General features: G+C 42.7%; 1 protein-coding gene across 1 annotated transcript in view; it reads right to left on the bottom strand.

The window, feature by feature from the left end:
- CELF4 (CUGBP Elav-like family member 4) overlaps positions 1-21,049 on the bottom strand; it is a 794,292-nt gene that overhangs the window by 126,268 nt on the left and 646,975 nt on the right. Inside the window, exons 4-5 of the mRNA XM_070743645.1 lie at positions 11,442-11,570; positions 975-1,054 (exon numbers count right to left, since the gene is read on the bottom strand). Of these exons, the coding sequence (XP_070599746.1) occupies positions 975-1,054; positions 11,442-11,570 (209 nt within the window). The remainder of the gene's footprint in view (positions 1-974; positions 1,055-11,441; positions 11,571-21,049) is intronic.

Raw genomic sequence — 21,049 nt, 5'->3', positions numbered from 1 at the left:
ATAAATATGTTGAGGACTACCTCCATATTATTATTATTATTATTATTATTATTATTATTATTATTATTATTATTATTTATTGGATTTGTATGCCGCTCCTGTCTGCAGACTCGGGGCGGCTGACAACAATGATAAAAAAACATCATGTAACAATCCAATTAATAAAACAACTAAAAACCCTTATAGTAAAACCAAACATACACACAAACATACCATGCATAACTTGTAATGGCCTAGGGGGAAGGAATATCTTAACTCCCCCATGCTTGGCGATAAAGGTGGGTCTTCAGTAATTTGCGAAAGACAAGGAGGGTGGGGGCCATTCTAATCTCTGGGGGGAGTTGATTCTAGAGGGCCGGGGCCGCCACAGAGAAAGCTCTTCCCCTGGGGCCCGCCAAACGACATTGTTTGGTCGACGGGACCCAGAGAAAGCCAACTCTGTGGGACCTGATTGGCCGCTGGGATTCGTGCGGTAGAAGGCGGTTCCAGATGTATTCTGGCCCAACAGTTCAATGTTTTCAAATTTGAAGTACAGTTTGGCAGGAAATCTCCATGTAACTCAAAACTGGACACACTAAACCAGGGTTAGATTTGGTGATATTTGCCTTGCCAATCCAAGAGGGGAAAAAATAGACAGACATCAGAATTTGAGATACACCTCCCCCGCCTCAGCAGCATTTCAGGATTTCAGGAAAAATCCCAGCACTCATCTAGCTAATTGGTCAGCTGCCCCACAACCACATGTGGTTGGTGGTTCCGCTTCATCAGTAATCAGAATCTATTGCGATTCTAAATCAAGGAAAACCTGTAGTTGTGCAGATAGTTCATTTAGTCTGGCAAGATTCTGTCTAAAGGCAAACAGCAATGAAGAAATGACTCAGAAGTAACTCGATGTGTTAATTTTGCTTCTTGAGGCCTGACAATCCATCCCTGTTTTCTGTATCCAAATGACCAAGCCATAAGTAAGTACTCACCGGCATTGTCTGGCTTCCGTGTAAAGCGTTTATGGCCGCCTGGGCTTCTGCGTGCGACGAGTATTTCACAAAAGCACATCCTGCGAAGACAAGAGGAAAGAACACATTCTAAGAATAAGGATCAAGTCAAATGGCAAGAGCAATGTTTTTTCCATTTGCTCCTCAAACGTTGGACATGATTTTGTTTATCTCATGCCCTCATCATGTCGAGGCTCGATTACTGCAATGCGCTCTACATGGAGCTACCCTTGAAGAGTGTTTGGAGACTTCAGTTAGTCCAGAACGCAGCTGCGTGAGCCATCATGGGTGTACCTAGATATATATCTCAATACACCAGGGTGATTTGACACAAAAATATGTAACCCTTCCCTGGTGCAGAGCTGAAAGGATTGGATACTGTAGCCTAGAGGATAATTCTCTGCCTTACAAGGCAAAGGTTGCAGGTTCAAATCTCAGTGAGTATGGCTAGCTGATGAGGCCAAAATAAGGCCGAAATAGATCTATCCTAGTCTCTCTTAATTTTCAAATTCAGCAAAAAGAACATGTGACACATAAAGATAGAATTGTCGGCTATCAATAAAATTAACTGCCTTGGAAATGGCCCTGGGTTGGGCCAAGAGGCAAATAAGGAGCTGTGATGTTCCTTCAATACACCAGGGTGATTTGGCACAAAAATATGTAACCCTTCCCTGATGCAGAGCTGAAGGGGTTGGATACTGTAGCCTAGAGGATAATTCTCTGTCTTACAAGGCAAAGGTTGCAGGTTCAAGTTCCAGTGGGTATGGCTAGCTGATGAGGCCAAAATAAGGCCGAAATAGATCTATCCTAGTCTCCCTTAATTTTCAAATTCAGCAATTAATGAACTAGATAAATGATGAAGACATGTATGTAGAAAACATTAGTTTTACTCTTGTGCAAAATATCTCCTGCTTCAGTCTTCTATATACAGGAACTTTACTTTAGCTATATTTAGCTTACTTACATAAGCAGATACTAAACCAATCCAGGTTATAAGTAGATATTAAACCAATCCATGTTTCCGGTAGATACTAAACCAATCCAGGTTTACTTGTATCACTATCACTACTCTACTCAATATTGAACTCACGGTCGAACTGCTCCAGCCAGCCAGTTAACAACTACTACCATCAACAGCAAACAGCAGCAGACAGAAGAAATGGTGAAGTTGATTTGTATCTTGTAATGCTCTGGCCCAATCAGGTTGCAGTTCACACCCTATGGCTCAGCCTTAGTATGCTTCCATTCTACTTCTTACTTTATATGGTAATACAATGAAATATCATCCAGGATTGCTAATCCTGACACCTACTCCATCCATTCCTCTTTCTCTCCTTCCTTTGTTCCTTTCATCATGGCTTAGGACCAGATTACTTACGGGACCGTCTTCTGCCTCACACCTCCCAACAACCAATCAGATCACACAGAGTTGGTCTCCTTTGGGTCCCGTCAGGGAAACAATGTCAGCTGGCGGGACCATGGAGAAGGGCCTTCTCCGTGGTCTCTCCAGCACTCTGGAACCAGCTTCCCTGGAGATTTACACCTCCCCCTGGAAGGCCCTAGAAACAAGGCTTTGCTGGCAGCCATGGGAGGGCTGTTGAGCACCAACATCTTGCTCCGCCCTAACGGATGAATGATTGATGGATGAATATTTTTTTATCCTGGGGTTTTAACTTTGTATTCTATTTTATTGTTGTTCGCAAGGAGATGGGCGGCATACCAAACCAAACCAAACCAAACCAAACCAAACCAAACAAAACAAAACAAAACAAAACAAAGCAAAGCAAATGTATCTTTTTAAAAAATGTACGTTGAGAGCATATGCACCAAGACAAATTCCTTGTATGTACAATCACAATGGGCCAATAAAATTCTATTCTATTCTATTCTATTCAAAGCAAAGCAAAGCAAAGCAAAGCAAAGCAAAGCAAAGCAAAGCAAAGCAAAGCAAAGCAAAGCAAAGCAAGCATATAAAAAATAAAATAATGTAAAATGTAAAATGTAAAATGTAAAATGTAAAATGTAAAATGTAAAATGTAAAATGTAAAATGTAAAATGTAAAATGTAAAATGTAAAATGTAAAATAATATAAAATATAAAATAATATAAAATATAAAATAAAATAAAACAACAATCTGATTTTCACTTTAGAGCAATTTGTCACAGAGATTTAACGAACTAGAATTTTGAATTCTACAAAATATGGGGAAATTGGTACAAATGGCTCAAACAGAAAAAATATATTAAAAAATTTAAAGGAAAAGCAAAACTAGACACTCCTTCCTCGCTTACCCAAATGAAATGAAAATATAGAAACACTGCACCATAAATCGATGGAAAACAAAACCCCTAAAAATTAATCCGTATCTTCCTCACAAATATCTAAAATGAATATAATATAATATACAGAACTAAAGAAAACAAACACACAATTCCACACACTAGATACAAATACTTAATATTAGGCCGCTTGAGAGGGATAGTCAACAATACAGTTGACAAATTATGTCTTCTATATAACAAATAAATATATGTACGTAGTGAAAGAAAATATTAATTGATGATAAGCAAATAACTATCTATGTGCATATAAAGAACACTACTGAAACTGAATACGTTTTATATGCTGTTTAAGTTTATATGTTCATTTGTCTGTTTATCTTGTTTTTCTTTCTCCTTTTCTTTGTATTTAATTTTTTCCTTTTCTTTCTATTTTTATACGTAGAAACTTAATAAAGATTATTTTAAAAACAACAACAAAAAGGCAAATTTATATTTTATAATCCATGTACTTACAGCAGCAAGATTGAGCTTTGCACAAAATTTGAAAAAAGAAAATATACCAACAGAACAAATGGTAATCAGAAAGATACTAGAATGTGCAAAAATGAGTAAAATGTCAATGGAATTGCAAAATAAACAGGGAAATGACTATTATACCATATGGGGAAAATTATACAATCGGAGAAAATAGAGAAAAAAACAGAAATGAAAAAACCCAAACAAATTAAAAGAGGACAATGTAGAAAAGGCAATGTAAAAACAACTTTATTTCAAAATGCGCAAGTTTCCGTAAACTGCTTGTATGTATTGTATGATGTGTCTACCTTTTGAAAAAATTCTTATCTGCCAAACTATATGCAAAGCTTTCCAAATATGAATTCCACAAGACTTCATTAGACAACTTAGGATATCGTATCTCCAGTGACAGGATAGAAATGGATCCAGGGAAAGTGAAAGGAGTGCTCAATTGGCAGCCCCCCCCCAAGCAACTGCAAAGCTTCCTGGGTTTCACAAACTTCTACAGGCAGTTCACCCTGGCATTTGTAGAAATAGCCCTGCCGCTAACAGAACTGCTAAAACAGGCCCGATGCCCACCAAACAAAAGCCAAACCAGCCCATTGGAAGGACGATAGACTGTCAGAAAGCATTTGAGAGAGTGAAGCAACTATTCTCCCAGGAGCCAATCCTACACAATCCCGACCCAGAGTGACAATTTATGATTCAGTCGGACACTAGTGAAGTGACCATGGTGGCGGTGCTGTTGCAGGAGAATGAGAAAGGCCAACTCCTGCCATGCATTTATATTTTGAAGAAAATTACCCTGACTGAGAGTAGATGGACCATTTGGGAGAAAGAGGCCTACGCTATTAGTTGGGTGCTGCTTACTTGGAGACAATTCCTAGAAGGGAGCAAGGTACCTTTTGAAGTGTGGACAGACCATAAGAACCTTGAGGCCTTGAAGACCCCTAGAAAACTCTCACCTAAACAGGTGCGATGGGCACAATACTTTAGGCATTTCAAGTTTCTGTTCTGTCTCGCATGACAGCCGGCCAGTAATTAACCTCAAATTAATCCTCAGACACAAGATTTCCTAAATGAAAAAGTCTATTTAAATTGAAGTTTGTTGAAAAGCGCAAACTAGGACAAAAGAATGTCTGCCAAATTTCAGGCGGGAGACCAAGTTGGTAAGATAGATTCCTAAACAAGTGATTACAAAACCAAAGAGTACTTACAAGATTCTTAACCCTATAATTGTCCAGAACTACAGCAAGATTTGTTTGAAGAGCAGGCAAAAAAAACCCCTCTTCATATGCTCTGTTTCTCCAGAGGAACAAACATTGGCTTTTTGCAAAGGAAACCTCCCAACTCCGCCCCTTTTATACACCCTGGGAGTACAGACTGTGCAGAGTTGTGCTCACTTCCTCCTTCTGAGCCTTCGTAACTGCTCTTGCCTCCCCTGCATCCTTCTTATCCGTACATCCAGGATCGGATCCCTCATCTCCTCTTCCTCCTTGGACTCCTATAGCCTCTGCAGGCTCCTCATACCCAATCTCACCTTCCTTCTCACTGTCCGACTTCTCCGACAGCCACACAGGTCAACCATGCCCAGATGGCCCCGGTTTATCAGGCTCAAAGTCTATTGCCAGAGGACCTGGTTGCGATACAACCACAACACATTCCAGCGGGGAAAATCCTACTGGCTGATGCACTATCCAGGAAGCTGCAATACAGCAGCCAAAGAGAAGAGGAGTTCCACTCCATCATCCCTTCCTCACTGAAAGAAGCGGTGGGCACTCCCCATTCAGAGGGTGAATTGGCAGTCCCCGAACTCATGAGATGCCAAACCCAGAGGCCAGGCACATGGAGTCAGGGGAGGTAGACCGAAAAACTGAAGGCAGCCTTGCCTAGCAATCCCTGGATGAACAAGAACAAGGAAATTCTGACCATGAGGGAAGGTTTGGCTTGGAAGGGGTCCACATTGTACATTCCCTCATCACCTCGAGGTTCGACTACTATAACGCTCTCTACATGGGGCTACCTTTAAAAAGTGTTTGGAAACTTCAGATCGTGCAGAATGCAGCTGCGAGAGCAATCATGGGCTTTCCCAAATATGCCCATGTTACACCAACACTCCGCAGTCTGCATTGGTTGCCGATCAATTTCCGGTCACAATTCAAAGTGTTGGTTATGACCTATAAAGCCCTTCATGGCATCGGACCAGAATATCTCCGGGACCGCCTTCTGCCGCACGAATCCCAGCGACCCGTTAGGTCCCACAGAGTGGGCCTTCTCCGGGTCCCGTCGACTAAACAATGTCATTTGGTGGGACCCAGGAGAAGAGCCTTCTCTGTGGCGGCCCTGACCCTCTGGAACCAGCTCCCCCCAGATATCAGAGTTGCCCCCACCCTCCTTGCCTTTCGTAAGCTCCTTAAAACCCACCTCTGTCATCAGGCATGGGGGAATTGAATTTTTTTCCCCTTCCCCCTAGGCTTATAGAATTTATACATGGTATGCTTGTTTGTATGATTGGTCTCTTAAATTGGGGTTTTTTAGATTACTTTTTAATATTAGATTTGTTACATTGTTTTTTTAATTGTTGTTAGCCACCCCGAGTCTTCGGAGAGGGGCGGCATACAAATCTAATAAATAAATAAATAAAATAAATAAATTCCTGCCAGCCTCACATTGGAGGTGCTCCAGCGGAGTCACGACTCCAAACTGGAAGGACACTTTGGGTTCACCTAACTCGATTTTGGTGTCCGAAGATGAAGGCTAGAGGACTATATAAAGAGCTACACTACCAGAAAGCACAGGCCCAGAAAACCGCCGGGGCTGTTACAGCAAATGACCAATCCAAGCAAACTTCATACTTGAATTCCCAGACAGAAAGGGAAATACCTTGATCTGGACTGTCATCGATTTGTTCTCCAAGCAATCTCATTTTGTTGCCTGTCCCGGATTACCATCAGCTAGACAACTGGCAAAATTGTTTCTCAAACACATTTACTGCTTACATGGAGTCCCGAAGAGGATAATAGGACCTAAGTGCTAAAGCCCACTGCAACAATATCACCAAAAAAGCTTCTAGAGTTGTTAACCTGATCCTACGCAGCTTCTGCTCAGGCAATCTCACACTACTCACAAGAGCCTACAAAACTTTTGCCAGACCCATCCTAGACTACTGCTCATCTGTCTGGAACCCATACCACATCTCAGACATCAACACCCTTGAAAATGTCCAAAGATATTTCACCAGAAGAGCCCTTCACTCCTCCACTCGAAACAGAATATCCTACGAAAATAGACTAACAATCCTGGGCCTAGAAAGCCTAGAACTACGGTGCCTAAAATACGATTTGAGTATTGCCCACAAGCTGCAACGTCCTACCGGTCAATGACTACATCAGCTTCAACCACAACAACACAAGAGCACGAAACAGATTCAAACTTAATACGAACCGCTCCAAACTTGAGTGTAAAAAATATGATTTCAACAATCGAGTTATCGAAGCGTGGAACTCATTACCGGACTCAATTGTGTCAACCCCTAACCCCAAACATTTCTCCCTTAGACTCTCCAGGATTGATCTCTCCAAGTTCCTAAGAGGCCAGTAAGGGGCGTACATAAGTGCACTGGTGTGCCTTTCGTCCCCTGTCCAATTGTCTTTCCTTTCTCTCACTTATCATATATATTTTTTCTTTCATATATCCTCTCCTCTAAGTTCACTTTACCCTTATATATATTACTACATGTCTATTTTTCTTCCTATGTATTTGTGTATTGGGTGAATGAATGAATGAATGAATGAATGAATGAATGAATAAATAAATAAATAAATAAATAAATAAATAATCTCTGATCGGGGGTGCAATTCACTGCCAAGTTCTGGAGGGAATTCCTATATTCCATCAGATCCACACAGGGATTTAGCTCGGCATTTCATCCGAGCACCAATGGGGCTGTAGAAGGTACTAATGTAATGGTAGAACAATACCTCTGTTTTTATGTAGACTATCAGCAGAACAATTGGTCAGAATTGCTGCTGTTTGCAAAAGTAGCATATAACAACGCTGTCCGCAGTAGCACTGTGTTCTCCCACTTTCAAATCATAAGCGGCCAAGAGTTTGTTCCCATGTTGGAACTACCTGACTCTGTGGTTTCTTCCCAAAAACTTTAACCTTAGACTGTCTACAGTCGACATCTCCCCACTTCTAAGAAATCTGTAAGGGGCACCATCGTGCCTACTGTCCTATTGTCCTCTTTTACCGTTACTTTCTTAGAAACATAGAAACATAGAAGATTGACGACCGAAAAAGATCTCATGGTCCATCTAGTCTTCCCTTGTACTATTTCCTGTATTTTATCTTAGGATCTATATATGTTTATCCCAGGCATGTTTAAATTCAGTTACTGTGGATTTACCAACCATGTCTGCTGGAAATTTGTTTACATAAGAACATAAGAAGAGCCCTGCTGAATCAGGCCAAAGCCCATCGAGTCCAGCATTCTGTGTCACACAGTGGCCCACCAATTGTCCATGGGGATCTTGAGCAGAAAGAGAAGGCAAGACCCTCCTTTTCCCCTGACTCTCAACAAATGGTACCCAAGGGAACCCTGCCTGCCTCAACCAACATAGAGGCGGCACATGGACATCCATTTCAATAACCACTGATACACTTGGCATCCATGAATCTGTCTCATCCTGCCTTGAAGCTATCAAGGCTGACAGCTGTCACAACCTCTTCTGCAAGTACATGAAGATAAACATCATGTATGTTATGTTTATACAAATTACTACTATCCTATACATGTTTGACGAATAAACTAACTAACTAACTAACTAACTAACTAACTAACTAACTAACTAACTAACTAACTAACTAACTTGATGCTCACTGCCGTCAAGAGTTTTCAAATTTCATCTCCATTCCAAAGTGGCCAATTACCATTCACCTTTCAGGCCTCGTTGTCAGCTGATTGGATGCAGGAGTCAGTGGGAAGGAGTGGACATGACCTTTCATCTTCCTCATGCTGTGCAACTTTTGGGTTTCTGAGATGTTTAGTCAGAAGGCATGATGGCATTGAAGCAACCACAACATCCCGAAATTTCATTTATATCAGAATCATAGGTACTAGAGGCTGGACACATTCCGTAAGTTAGTTCATTTGAACGATCTTTGTTGATGACACTCATTTTGTCAAGGACCTTGGAGTACTCATATCTAATGACCCAAGTGCCAGAGCCCACTGTAACAACATTGCCAAAAAGGCACTAAGAGTTGTTAATCTAATCTTGCATAGCTTCTTCTCTGGTAATACTACACTGCTAACCAGAGCATACAAAACGTTTGCTAGACCAATTCTCGAATACAGCTCACCTGTCTGAAATTCGCACTGCATATCGGACATTAATACAATTGAGAGAGTCCAGAAATATTTCACAAGAAGAGTCCTTCACTCCTCCGCTCATAACAAAATACCTTATTCTACCAGACCTGGAATACTGGGATTAGACAATTTACAACTGTCACCTCCAATCTGATCTAAATATAGTTCATAAAATCATATACCAAAATGTCCTTTCTGTTAATGACTATTTCATTTCAACTGCAGCAATACACGAGCACGTAATAGATTCAAACTCAATGTAACCTGCTCCAAACTCAACTGCAGAAAATACAACTTCAGCAACAGAGTGATCAATGCCTGGAATGCATTACCTGACTCTGTGGTTTCTTACCCAAACCCCAAAAATGTTAACCTTAGATTATCTTTGTCGACCTCTCCCCATTTCTAAGGGGCGTGCATAAGTACACCATTGTGCCCACCATCACGGTCTTACTATCCTCCTTTATCTTATGTTTATGGTTATACTTATACCAGTTTATACCAGCTACCTTGTATATGTTTGACAAACAAACAAATAAAAATAAATAAAAATAAGAAAAATGATCAGTCACCTACATCATACAGCATAAAGACTAAAACTACAAATACCATTTCTTTCTAGCATGAAATGTTGGTCATGAAATGATTGCAAAAAACCCTATCAAGCTCAGCATCAATGACCTCCCAGTCCAACCCTGAGCTACAAATCTTCTTTTCTCACCTATCATCTCTCTCTCTCTCTCTCTCTCTCTCTCTCTCTCTCTCTCTCTCTCTATCTATCTATCTATCTATCTATCATTTTCATCCATCTATCCATCCATCCATCCATCCATCCATCCATCCATCCATCCATCCATATCTATCGTAGTTCCAAATTTTCACATAATGGTTTTGGACCTATGTACACACACTTCATTCATATTCTTTCTCACAAGCACACAAGCACACATACACATATTTACAAAATCCTGAGTCCCCATGTACACAACCCACTCTCAGTCACACACATATCAACAATAAATGCCCAGCTCTTAGAACTTTGCTTAAGTCCACCAGAAGCTGTGACTTTTAAAACAACTTCCAAAATTTGTCATCATTGGTCCTCCCACCACTTGAAATGCTACCAGGTTACAGACTCTATTTTTCTCAGCAGAGGTCAGCAGAATGGGGCCCTTTTGTCAGAGAGAAACTCTGATTGCGCCTTTTTAACTAACCTTTCTTATTGACCTCATCCCCGATCCTATCCCAGTTTTATTAAGAGAGGCCAAAGACATCGAAGATAGTCCAACTCTAAATGCAGTCTACCTTGCAAGAAGGCCTCAAAACATCTACTTTAGATGATGGTGGGAGGTCTTCTCAAGCCCTGGCTGCCCAGATCTCCTGAAGGAGATGGAAGATCTGACCATCCAGATCCCTGGAAGGAGCTGGAAGATCTGACTGTCCAGATCTCCTGAAGGAGCTCCATATCACCTGAAGTAGCTTGGAGATCTGACCATCCAGATCCCCAGAAGGAGGTAGAAGATCTGACCATCCAAATCTCCTGAAGGAACTACAGATCTCCTGAAGGAGCTAACAGATCTGACCATCCAGATCTCCTGAAGGATCTCACCATTCCAATCTCATGAAGGAGCTCCAGATCTCCTGAATGAGCTGAAAAATCTGACCATCTAGATCTACTGAAGGAGCTGGAAGATCTGGCCGTCCAGATCACCTGAAGGAACTGGACGATCTGACCATCCACATCTACTGAAGGAGATTGAAGATCTGACCATCCAGATCTCCTGAAGGAGCTGGAAGATCTCATCATTCCAATCTCCCGAAGGAGCTGCAGATCTCCTGAATGAGCTGAAAGATCTGACCATCCAGACCTACTGAAGGAGCTGGAAGATCTGACCATTCAGAACTCATGAAGGAGCCAGAAGATCTGATTGTCCAGATCTCCTGAAGGAGCTGGAAGATCTGACCATCCAGATCTACTGAAGGAGCTGGAAGATCTGATTGTCCAGATCCCCAGAAGGAGCCAGAAGATCTGATTGTCCAGATCTCCTGAAGAAGCCTGAAGATCTGACCATCCAGATCTCCTGAAGGAGCAGGAAGATCTGACTGTCCAGATCCCCAGAAGGATCCAGAAGATCTGACCATCCAGATCTTCTGAAGGAGCTGGAAGATCTGATTGTCCAGATCTCCTGAAGGAGCCAGAAGATCTGACCGTCCAGATATCCTTAGGCGGAAGAACCTTCCTGTCTTGGCTGATCAGTTATGGTCACCTATTTTACCTTTGCTGTTGCCATCTGGTCCTCGAAGTATCGTGCATTCCTCAATGTTCCCGAACGCTTCAAATAACCGACGGACGTCGTCTTCTGACTGTTGTTTGTTGAGCATGCCCACAAAAAGTTTTCTGTCTTCTGGAACAAAATTAAGAGATGCTTACCATATTTCAGAATGAAGGAGAAAGAAGGTGAGATTCAAGATGGAGGAGGCATTCAAAGACAGATTTATAATGCCGGCATCCCATTGGTGGGAAATGCAACCAGGTTAGCCAAAGAAGACCTAAAGGTAGTTCTTGGCATGCAACGGCTCATTTAGTGACCGTTCACAGTTACAACAGCGCTGAGAAATGTGACTTATGACATTTTTTTTCATCGTTATAACCTTTGCAGCAGCTTTATGATCACCATCATCATCCTCTATTAACAAACACATAATCCCTGGGGGGGGGAGTCTGGGCAATGAAATGGAATGGAGTGTTTTACTGGCCCATTGCCCTTCCTGTTGCCAATGTGGAGGTTTTTTCCCCCCAGCAGAGATATTCTCAGTGTGCCCAGGGAAAGAAACATCTGCTTCTACCTAGGATCGAACTCACAGCCTCTTGATTTTGAGGCAAGAGCCCCAACTCTAAGCCACCAGCATCTCCATGATCACGTCATCAGGGAGCCTGGAAACAGGTTCCTATTTACGACCGTTGTTGTGTCTTGGGATCATGCCATCTCCTTTTCCAACCTTATGATCAGCAAAACCATTGGGGAAGTCAGATTCACTTTACAACCATGTTATTAAGATCCAGAGCAATTCACTTAACAATTATGGCCAGAAAAGTCATTTAAAAAAAGGGGGGGGGAGGGAATTCAGTTTTGTAGTATGAAATTGTGAAATTTGTTTGCCACCCTTCTTGTTTCAAAGTGACACCTAACAATTGTTTCACTTAGTGACAGAAATTTCAGGCTCAATTGTGATCGAGGATAATCAGCAAGGTTGACTCATCATTCCATCCTTCTGAGGTCCATAAAATGAGGATCCAAATTGTTGGGGGTGAGAGGACGACTCTGTAAACTGCTTAGAGAAGGCAGTAAAGCAGTATATAAGTCTAAAGGTTATTGCTATTCCTTCCTTCCTTCCTTCCTTCTTCCCTCCCCCAACCCTCCCTCCATGTTTTCTTCCTTCCATCCATATTTTTCCTTCCTTGCTTCCTTCATTTCTCCCTCCTTTTCATGTATCTTTCTTTCCATCCATATTTTTCTTTCTTTCTTTCTTTCCTTCCTTCCTTCTTGGCCTGTCTGGAGGTCACCAAAAGTCTGAGTGAGTTGCCAAGTACCTGAATTTTGATCCTTGTGACCACAGGGGTGTTACCAAGGTTGTGAGAGTGAACAATGGTCGTAAGTCACATTTTTTTCCCCAGGACTGTTGTCCTTTCAAACAGTCACTAAATGAACTATTGTAAGTCGAGAACTATCCAGCACAGATCCTATGTCAGAGAAATCAGGATAAATTTCTGGATACAGGAAGGTCAGCGTTCAGACTGAATTATTTCTAGGCTGTGCATTGCGATGGTAGATACAGTAGTACTTCTAGATACGAGCTGCTCCACATGCGAGTATTCCAAGTTACGAGCCGAGACGCGAGCAAAATTTCTGTTCAACACCCAAGCTCAAATTCGGGATACGAGCTGAGCTTCCACTAGCTGGTGCAAGAATTCCTTGCTTCCAGTTATCTTGGTGCGAAAAACAAAGTCTAAAGGCATTCGTTCGAGATGCGAGTTGATCGACATATGAGCTCGGGTCTGGAACGAATTAGACTCGTATGTCGAGGTACCACTGTACTGTATTTTTTGGAGTATAAGACAAACTTTTTTACCCCCCAGGAGAGGGTGAAAACTTGAGTGCATCTTATACACTGAATGTAGCTCCACCCAGCATCTCCCACTCTTTTGGCCTCTGCCTGCCAGCAATTTACTTCCTTGCAGCAAAGAGCAGCTGAGCCACTCTGTCTCCTGACATTCAGCTGATTGATTGAAGTTGCTGGCAAGTCCACGTGCTAAAATGAAAGTGAAACTAAAGCTGCACGGAGGCAAATTGCTGCAGGAAGAGGCAGAGGCTGAAACTTGCTGATTGGTTTTTTTGCTGCAAGGAGGTAAGTCAATAACTATAAATGTATGCAGAATGTTCAAATTATTAGACTTATTTTTTAAAGGCTGCTTTATTATTATTCTAGACCAGGGGTAGGCAAAGTTGGCTCTTCTATGACTTGTGGACTTCAACTCCCAGAATTCCTGAGCCAATCATGCTAGCTCAGGAATTCTGGGAGTTGAAGTCCACATGTTATAGAAGAGCCAACTTTGCCTAACCCTGGTCTAGACCAGTGTTTCCCAACCTTGGTAACTTGAAGATACTTGGACTTCAACTCCCAGAATTCCCCAGCCAGCGAATGCTGGCTGGGGAATTCTGGGAATTGAAGTCCAAATATCTTCAAGTTGCCAAGGTTGGGAAACACTGATCTAGACAACATAACGAAATGAAAAAGCTTTTTAAAAACAAATGCTTGATCTGAAGAGGCCCAGTGCTATTGTATCCTCTTTCAAATAGCAGAGAATACATCCAGAAAGCCACATCAGTTTTAAAGATCTGTAAAAGTATAATCTGAAATGTCCTGTTTCAGTATTAAATATTAGTATGAAGATAAGGCAGCTGAGTTAAATCCTGACTTAATCATGTTTGGAGTAGATATATTTAAATAATTGGGATGAGTCAATGTGACTACATTTAAGAGAACTTTCTGGCATTAATATACTGCCATAATGTACATTTCTTCCAATTCTTTGCTATTTCTATGGGTCAGGCACACATGCCCCGAAATATACAGCCAACAGTGTATATCATCTGTACTGTTTGCTCTTTGCTGGGAGGCAAATTGCTGGGGGGCAGAGGCAGATTTTTCCCCCTTGTTTTCCTTCCCCAAAACTAAAGTGCTTTTTATACTCCAGTGCGTCTTATGCTCCGAGAAATGATAAATACGTTCCACGATTGCATTACGAAATTGTGCACGGATGTAGGAACCAAGAGTTTAGTTCAACTCAGGGTTCACTCAAGCAGTTAGGACCTGTCAGAATCTCACAAGGATACTGTAGAAAATATTCACAACAGCCGAATCTCAACCTCTTTCTACACCTAACAACTCCAGCTTCAACCAATTAGTTTCTCCAATTCTTTGCTATTTCTATGGGTCAGGCACACATGCAAAGAAATACACAGCAAACAGTGTATAGCTTCTGTGCCGTTTGCTGTTTGGCAAATTTCTGGAAGGCAAAAAACGTTTTTCCTTGTTTTCCTCCCGCAAAACTAAGGTGCATCCTATACTCTGAAAAATATGGTACTTTAAAAAGATAAACAACCCTTCCCAATGCATATAAGCTGTTTTAAAAAGAAACAACATTGGTGCATACATTGCTTTATTTAGAGTTCATTAAACACTCTGAAAATGTTTGCGAGTGGTCCTTCCTCCCTTCTTCCCCTCCCTCTCCTGCCATGAGACGTTTAGAGAACAGATGTAACCAATTTGAATAAATCCCTATCAATAAATAAACAGATTCTGTGGGCTTCCTTCAAAAGGAAGCAGTCCAAGGAATGCAACCTGCTGCAGAGGTGACTTCATCTAATTTCAAGTTTTTCTAGGAAAGGCAGGTGGTGTGGGGGGTCTCCAGGCTGCAGGGCCGTATGGCAAGGGGGATGCAGAAACAACCCGTGTTTGTTCAGAAATCTATGAAGTGGGGCCATGCGGGCAAGGCCTGTGGGAGTATGGAGGATATTGCAGATATTTCATGACTCAACTAGGTTGCAGCATAGTGGTAGAAGGTAGGAAGGGATTGTGGAGAGGAGGATGAGGAGGAGGAGAAGGAGAACTAGGGGGTTCTTGGTGCTCTCTGAGCTCGATCGTTTCCTGACCCAACTAGGTGCTTCATTAGTGATAGAAGGGAGAGGATTTGTGAGGAGGAGGAGGAGGAGGTAGAAGAAGGAGGAGGAGGAGGAAGGAGAAGAGGAGAGAAGGAGGAGGAAGAGAAGGAGAAGATGAAGGAGAAGGAGAAGAAGAGGAGAGAAGAAGTAGGAGAAGCAAGAGGAAGATGGAGAAGGAGAACATGAAGGAGACAGGAAAAGAAGAGGAGAGAAGGAGAAGGAGGAAGAGGAGGAGGAGAAGGAGAATATGAAGAGGAGAAAGAGAAGAAGAGGAGAGGAGGAGGAAGAGGAAGAAGGAGAAGGAGGAGAAGGAAGAGGAAGGTGAAGGAGGAGAAGGGGAAGAAGAGGAGAGGAGATGGAGGAAGAGGAGGAGAAGATGAAGAGAAGGAGAAGAAGAGGAGAGGAGGAGGAAGAGGAAGGATACGGAGAAGGAGAAGATGAAGAGAAGGAGAAGAAGAGGAAAGAAGGAGAAGGAAGAAGAGGAGAAGGAGAATATGAAGGAGAAAGAGAAAAAGAGAGAAGGAGAAAGAGTAGCAAGAAGAGGAAGATGGAGAAGGAGAAGATGAAGGAGAAGAAGAGGAGAGAAGGAGAAGGAATAAGAGGAGGAGTAAGAGGAGGAGAAGGAGAAGATGAAGGAGACAGGAGAAGAAGAGGAGAGAAAGAAGGAGGAGAAGGAAGAGGAAGATGGAGAAGGAGAAGGAAAAGATGAAGGAGAAGAAGAGGAGAGGAGGAGGAGGAGGAGAAAAAGAAGGGTGATCTTGTTTGCTGTGTTGTATTGAAATAATACAATAAGGAGTCACAACATTAGAAAGGTTGAGAACCACTGGCTTACATGCTGACTCTGCAACCAGCCAGGAATCGAACCTGGTTTGCTCCAACGTGTGTTCTCCTTGGAAAGCACCGGTGTGCAGGCCCTGTTGCTAAGGGTTTTATTTTTTGTTTCTTCCCTTTGTAAGACTTGTCAGTTTAAATATGCAGTGTGTTTAAGCCTCGCTCGTGCTGTTTATAGGAAGCCCCAACACCTTGCCTGGTGCAAACAGGGGTTAAATTATTCCTTGTTCTATTTATATTGAAATGATCTGTTTTTTAGCAGAACTTGTGAGAGGCTGGAGTGTCAGACGGGCTGGGAAAACAAGGCATCCCATAATAAAGGGAAGAAGAAGGTGTCGCTGGCCGAGAGGTGAGGATTGTCAATTAACAAGGCAGGGGGTGAGGAAGGAGGGAGGGAGGGTGGGCACCGGGCAGAAGGAGGGGGGTGTGTGTATGGAAGGATGGCTCGACTTGCATTATCATATAAATGAGTGTCAGCTTTCCTGAAAGGTAGGCATCGGGTACAAAAAACAGGGGAAGGATTTGGAGGGGAGCAAGATATTTCTACAGTAATTAAATGGGAGGAAGGGAGGGAGAGAGGAAGGAAGGAAGGGAGGGAGGGAGGGAGGGAGGAAGGGGAATGTAAAAGGAGAAGGAGGTAGGGAGGAAGGGAAGAAAGGAAGGAAGGAGAAAGAGAGAGAAAGAAAGAGAAGAGAGCCAAAGAGAAAAGTGAAAAGAAAAGAAAAAAGGGAGGGAAGGAAGGAGGGAGGGAAGAAGGGAAGGAAGAAAAAAATGGAAGGGAGACATGTAGAGGAGAGGGAGGGAGGGAGGGAGAGGATGCAGAAAGAGGGAGAGGTAAAAGGAGGGAGGGAAAGAATGAAGGGAAGTAGGGACGGAGGAAAGGGATGGAGGAGGTAGAGAGGGTAGAAATGCGGGAGAGAGGGAGGGAGGGAGGGAAAAGGAGGGAGCGAAGAAGGAAAAAAGGGAGGGAGGAAGGAAGGAAGGGGATGCAGAAGGAAGAGAAGAAAAGTGACAGAGGGAGGAAGGGAGGAAAGGAAGGAAGGAAAAGAAGGGTGAGAAAGAAGAAAGGAAAAAGGAGCGAGAGATGTAGGGAGGGAGGAAAAATGGAGGAAGGAGAAAGGAGGGAAAGAAGGAAGGAAAGCAGAAAAAAGGAAGTTGAGAAAGAAGGAAGGGGGGATGGAGGGATAATAAATGAATAAAGGCCAAAGGAAAGTTTTACGCCTCTTCGTGAAACACCAGATTCTAATTTAATCATGATTTATTAATATTTGTTTCCTTTTTTCCCACTGAAGTGCCACACAGTCTACATTCATCTTCAAACAAAAGCCACAATTCCTTGCTCTGTTTTGCCAGTTTGAACTGCATTTCTAAACAAACCAAAACTCCAAGACCTCCCCAAATCCCTTTAAAAATTAAACAAACCCCTCCTCCTCCGTAGGAGACTTCTCAACCCAAACAATGGTGGGGGGGATTTGATGCGGAGGGTTTCGCAATACCCAATGCAGAGACTCCTCAACTCACAACCAAAACAGTACCCACAATTTATCTGGATAAGTTTCGACCCTTTTTATAGCCTTTCTCCCCACGGTGGTTAAGTGAAACACTGCCATGGTTCAGTTAGTCACACGGCCACTAAGCGAATCTGGTTTTGCCATCATAGAAAGATAAGAGATGGAGAAATGTATAGAAATAGTTAGACGGACAGACAGACAGACAGACAGACAGACAGACAGACAGACAGACAGCCAAAAGATAGAGATGGGAAAATAGACAGAAATAGTCAGATCGATCGATTGATCGATCAATAGATAGATATATTGATAGGTAGGTAGGTAGGTAGGTAGGTAGATAGATGATAGATAGATAGATAGATAGATAGATAGAAGATGGATGGACAGATGGACAGATGGACAGATGGACAGATGGACAGATGATAGAGATATTATTATTATTATTTTATTATTATTTATTGGATTTGTATGCCGCTCCTCTCCGCAGACTCGGAGATAGATAGAGACAGACAGACAGACAGACAGACAGACAGATGATGGATGGATGGATGGATGGACAGAAGGTTAGATGATAGATAATAGAAATAGAGACAGACAGACAGATAGATGATGGATGGGAGAAAGAGAGACAAGGAGACACACACACACACACAGATGACAGATTGATAGTTGGATGGATGGATGGATGATAGATGATAGATAATGGATGATAGAGACAGACAGACAGACAGATGGGAGAAAGAGAGATAGAGAGAAAAGGAGACACAGAGAGAGAGATGATAGATGGACGGTAGATAATAAATGGTAGAGACAGACAGACAGACAAATGGGAGAAAGAGAGACAGAGTGACAAGGAGACACACACACACACACACACACACACAGATATGACAGATTGATAGTTGGATGGATGGATGGATGGATGGATGGGTGATAGATGATAGATAATAGAGATGGACAGACAGACAGACCAACAGACAGACAGACAGACAGATGGGAGAAATAGAGACAGACAGACAATGAGACAGACACACACAGAGAGATGACAGATTGATGGATGGATGGATGATAGATGATACATAAGAGAGACAAACAGACAGACAGATAGATAGATGATGGATAGAAGAAAGAGAGACAAGGAGACAAGGAGAAAGAGAGAGAGATGACAGATTGATAGATGGGTGGATAGATGGATGGATGTACAGAGAGAAAGACAGGTAGGTATGAGATTTTATTTATTTATTTATTATTTAGATTTGTATGCCGCCCCTCTCCGAAGACTATAGATAGGCAGAGATAATAGACAGAAAGTCAGAGAGACAGAGAGAGAGATAACAACTAGATGGATGATAGATAGAGATATACATAGACAGACGTAGATAGAAATCAAGATATAAAATATTTATGAAACTTCAACTAGATACCTTAAAACACAACTTAACACAAAGGGAATGAGGCACGTGAACCCACAGCTGGTGCCGCTGTGATGCTCAGGTTTGGTTGAATTTGGGCCCAATGAAATGCTGGCCTTTGCTCAGAGCAAATCTCCAACGATGTTTGACAGCTCCCCACAGGGTCATTGGCGACCCAACCGGGATGTCAAGGAAATATGTCTCAGCATCTCGACTCCATTCCGCGGGCGACCTCCAGCCGCTCGGGGAAAGAGGAAAGGGAAAAAGTCTAATCCAGGAACCTGAAAAAAAGGTTGTGACATTAATATACTGCTCGATCTCTCTCGGGACTCCGAGAACAGGTCTGGAGAGGAAGCGAGATTAAATGGAAAAGAAAAATCGGAGGAAAGTCTGATGGGTTTTCGTTTTTATGTCACTGGCCCTTGTGACGAGCGTTCGGATCCAATTCAACTCTGGTGTTTTGTGCCTGTCGGCTACCGGCTCCTCCACCAGCTGAATCAGAGGAGGAAGAAGGGTGAGAGCCAGAGGAGGCATCAGGGCAACCTGAGAGCTCCGAGGAGAAAGAGGGGATGGGGCTGTCACAAATAGATCGATTGATCGACAGGTAGACAGGTAGACAGATATGCAGATAGAGAGATAGGCAGATAGGCAGATGGACAGACGGACAGACGGACAGACAGACAGACAGACAGACAGAAAGACAGACAGACAGACAGACAGACAGACAGACAGATAGATAGATAGATAGATAGAGAGTATATCCGGTACCTTGCTCAACTGTAGTAACTGTGAGTCTGTAGGAGTCCTAGTGGACAACTATTTAAATATGAGTCAGCAGAAGCATACCATACATAAAATGCATGCGCGAGCGAGAATTTGGTGATTTCTTCCAATATTTTTGCTTGTGTACATGTGCATATGCGCCCTTTGGTGCTAGATTCGGGTTTTGCGCATCATGCAACATATCTATTGAGGATGCGCGTGTGAGCGAGATTTTGGTGATTTTTGCTTGCATGCATGCGCACACGCGCTGTTTGGTGCGAGATTTGGGTTCTGCACAACAAGCAAAATCTCTTGAGGACGCGCTCGTGAGAATTTGGCGATTTTCGCCCATATTTTTGCTTCAGTGCGTGCACCCGAGCATCCGCAAAGAAGATTTTGCTTGCTGTGCATGCGCAGAGGCGAAATCTCGCACGGGGTACGTGCGCATGCCAGATTTCCCTACTGGGACAGCGCACCGGATAGCCCAACCTGGAAGCCATTACTGCTGTGGTGAGAGAAACATTTTGCCGGGACTGTCGGTGCTCCTAATAAAGGAATCTTCACTTGAGAAGGTGTTTGGGGAGCTGGCTGAGAACATTTGGTTTGCAAAGCTGTGGAGGTAATTGAAATACTTCCTGGAAGTTGACGGCAACATGGGAGTGATCGACTTTAACTTCTCGATCGGAGTCGGCCCGGCTCAGTTCAGGGCCTTTTTCGTATTAAAGGCAGTGATTAAATGGGATTTGCCAAAAGACAAAGGGCAGAGTGAGATGCCGCTTGTTAATCCCCTTCCTTTGCCGCGTTTTAGAAAATTCCATTTTCTCCCTTTGAAGGAAGGGGGTGAGATCGACATGCCCGACCCTGATTTAAATTCTGGCCTTGCAAGGGCTTGTTCTCCTGACGTCTGAATGTATTCCTTTATTACCGTTATTACAGCTTTCTGATTGCATTAAAATTCATCCGCAGGTCTTTCCCCCCACTCATATTTCTGCATTTCTTTTCTCAGCCAATTCCTTTCTCTCCTCCTTCCTTCCTTTCTTCCTTCCTTTCTTTTTCATCTTTATTTCTCCCTTTCTTTCTTCTTTTATATACTGTTGTTGCTCTCTGTCTCCATCTAGTGGCTGAAGGGACAAATACCAATTAT

The sequence above is a fragment of the Erythrolamprus reginae genome, chromosome 2 (assembly GCF_031021105.1).
Source record: "Erythrolamprus reginae isolate rEryReg1 chromosome 2, rEryReg1.hap1, whole genome shotgun sequence".
Classification (NCBI taxonomy): Eukaryota; Metazoa; Chordata; class Lepidosauria; order Squamata; family Dipsadidae; genus Erythrolamprus; species Erythrolamprus reginae.
This window is presented reverse-complemented; position numbering and strand designations above follow the sequence as displayed.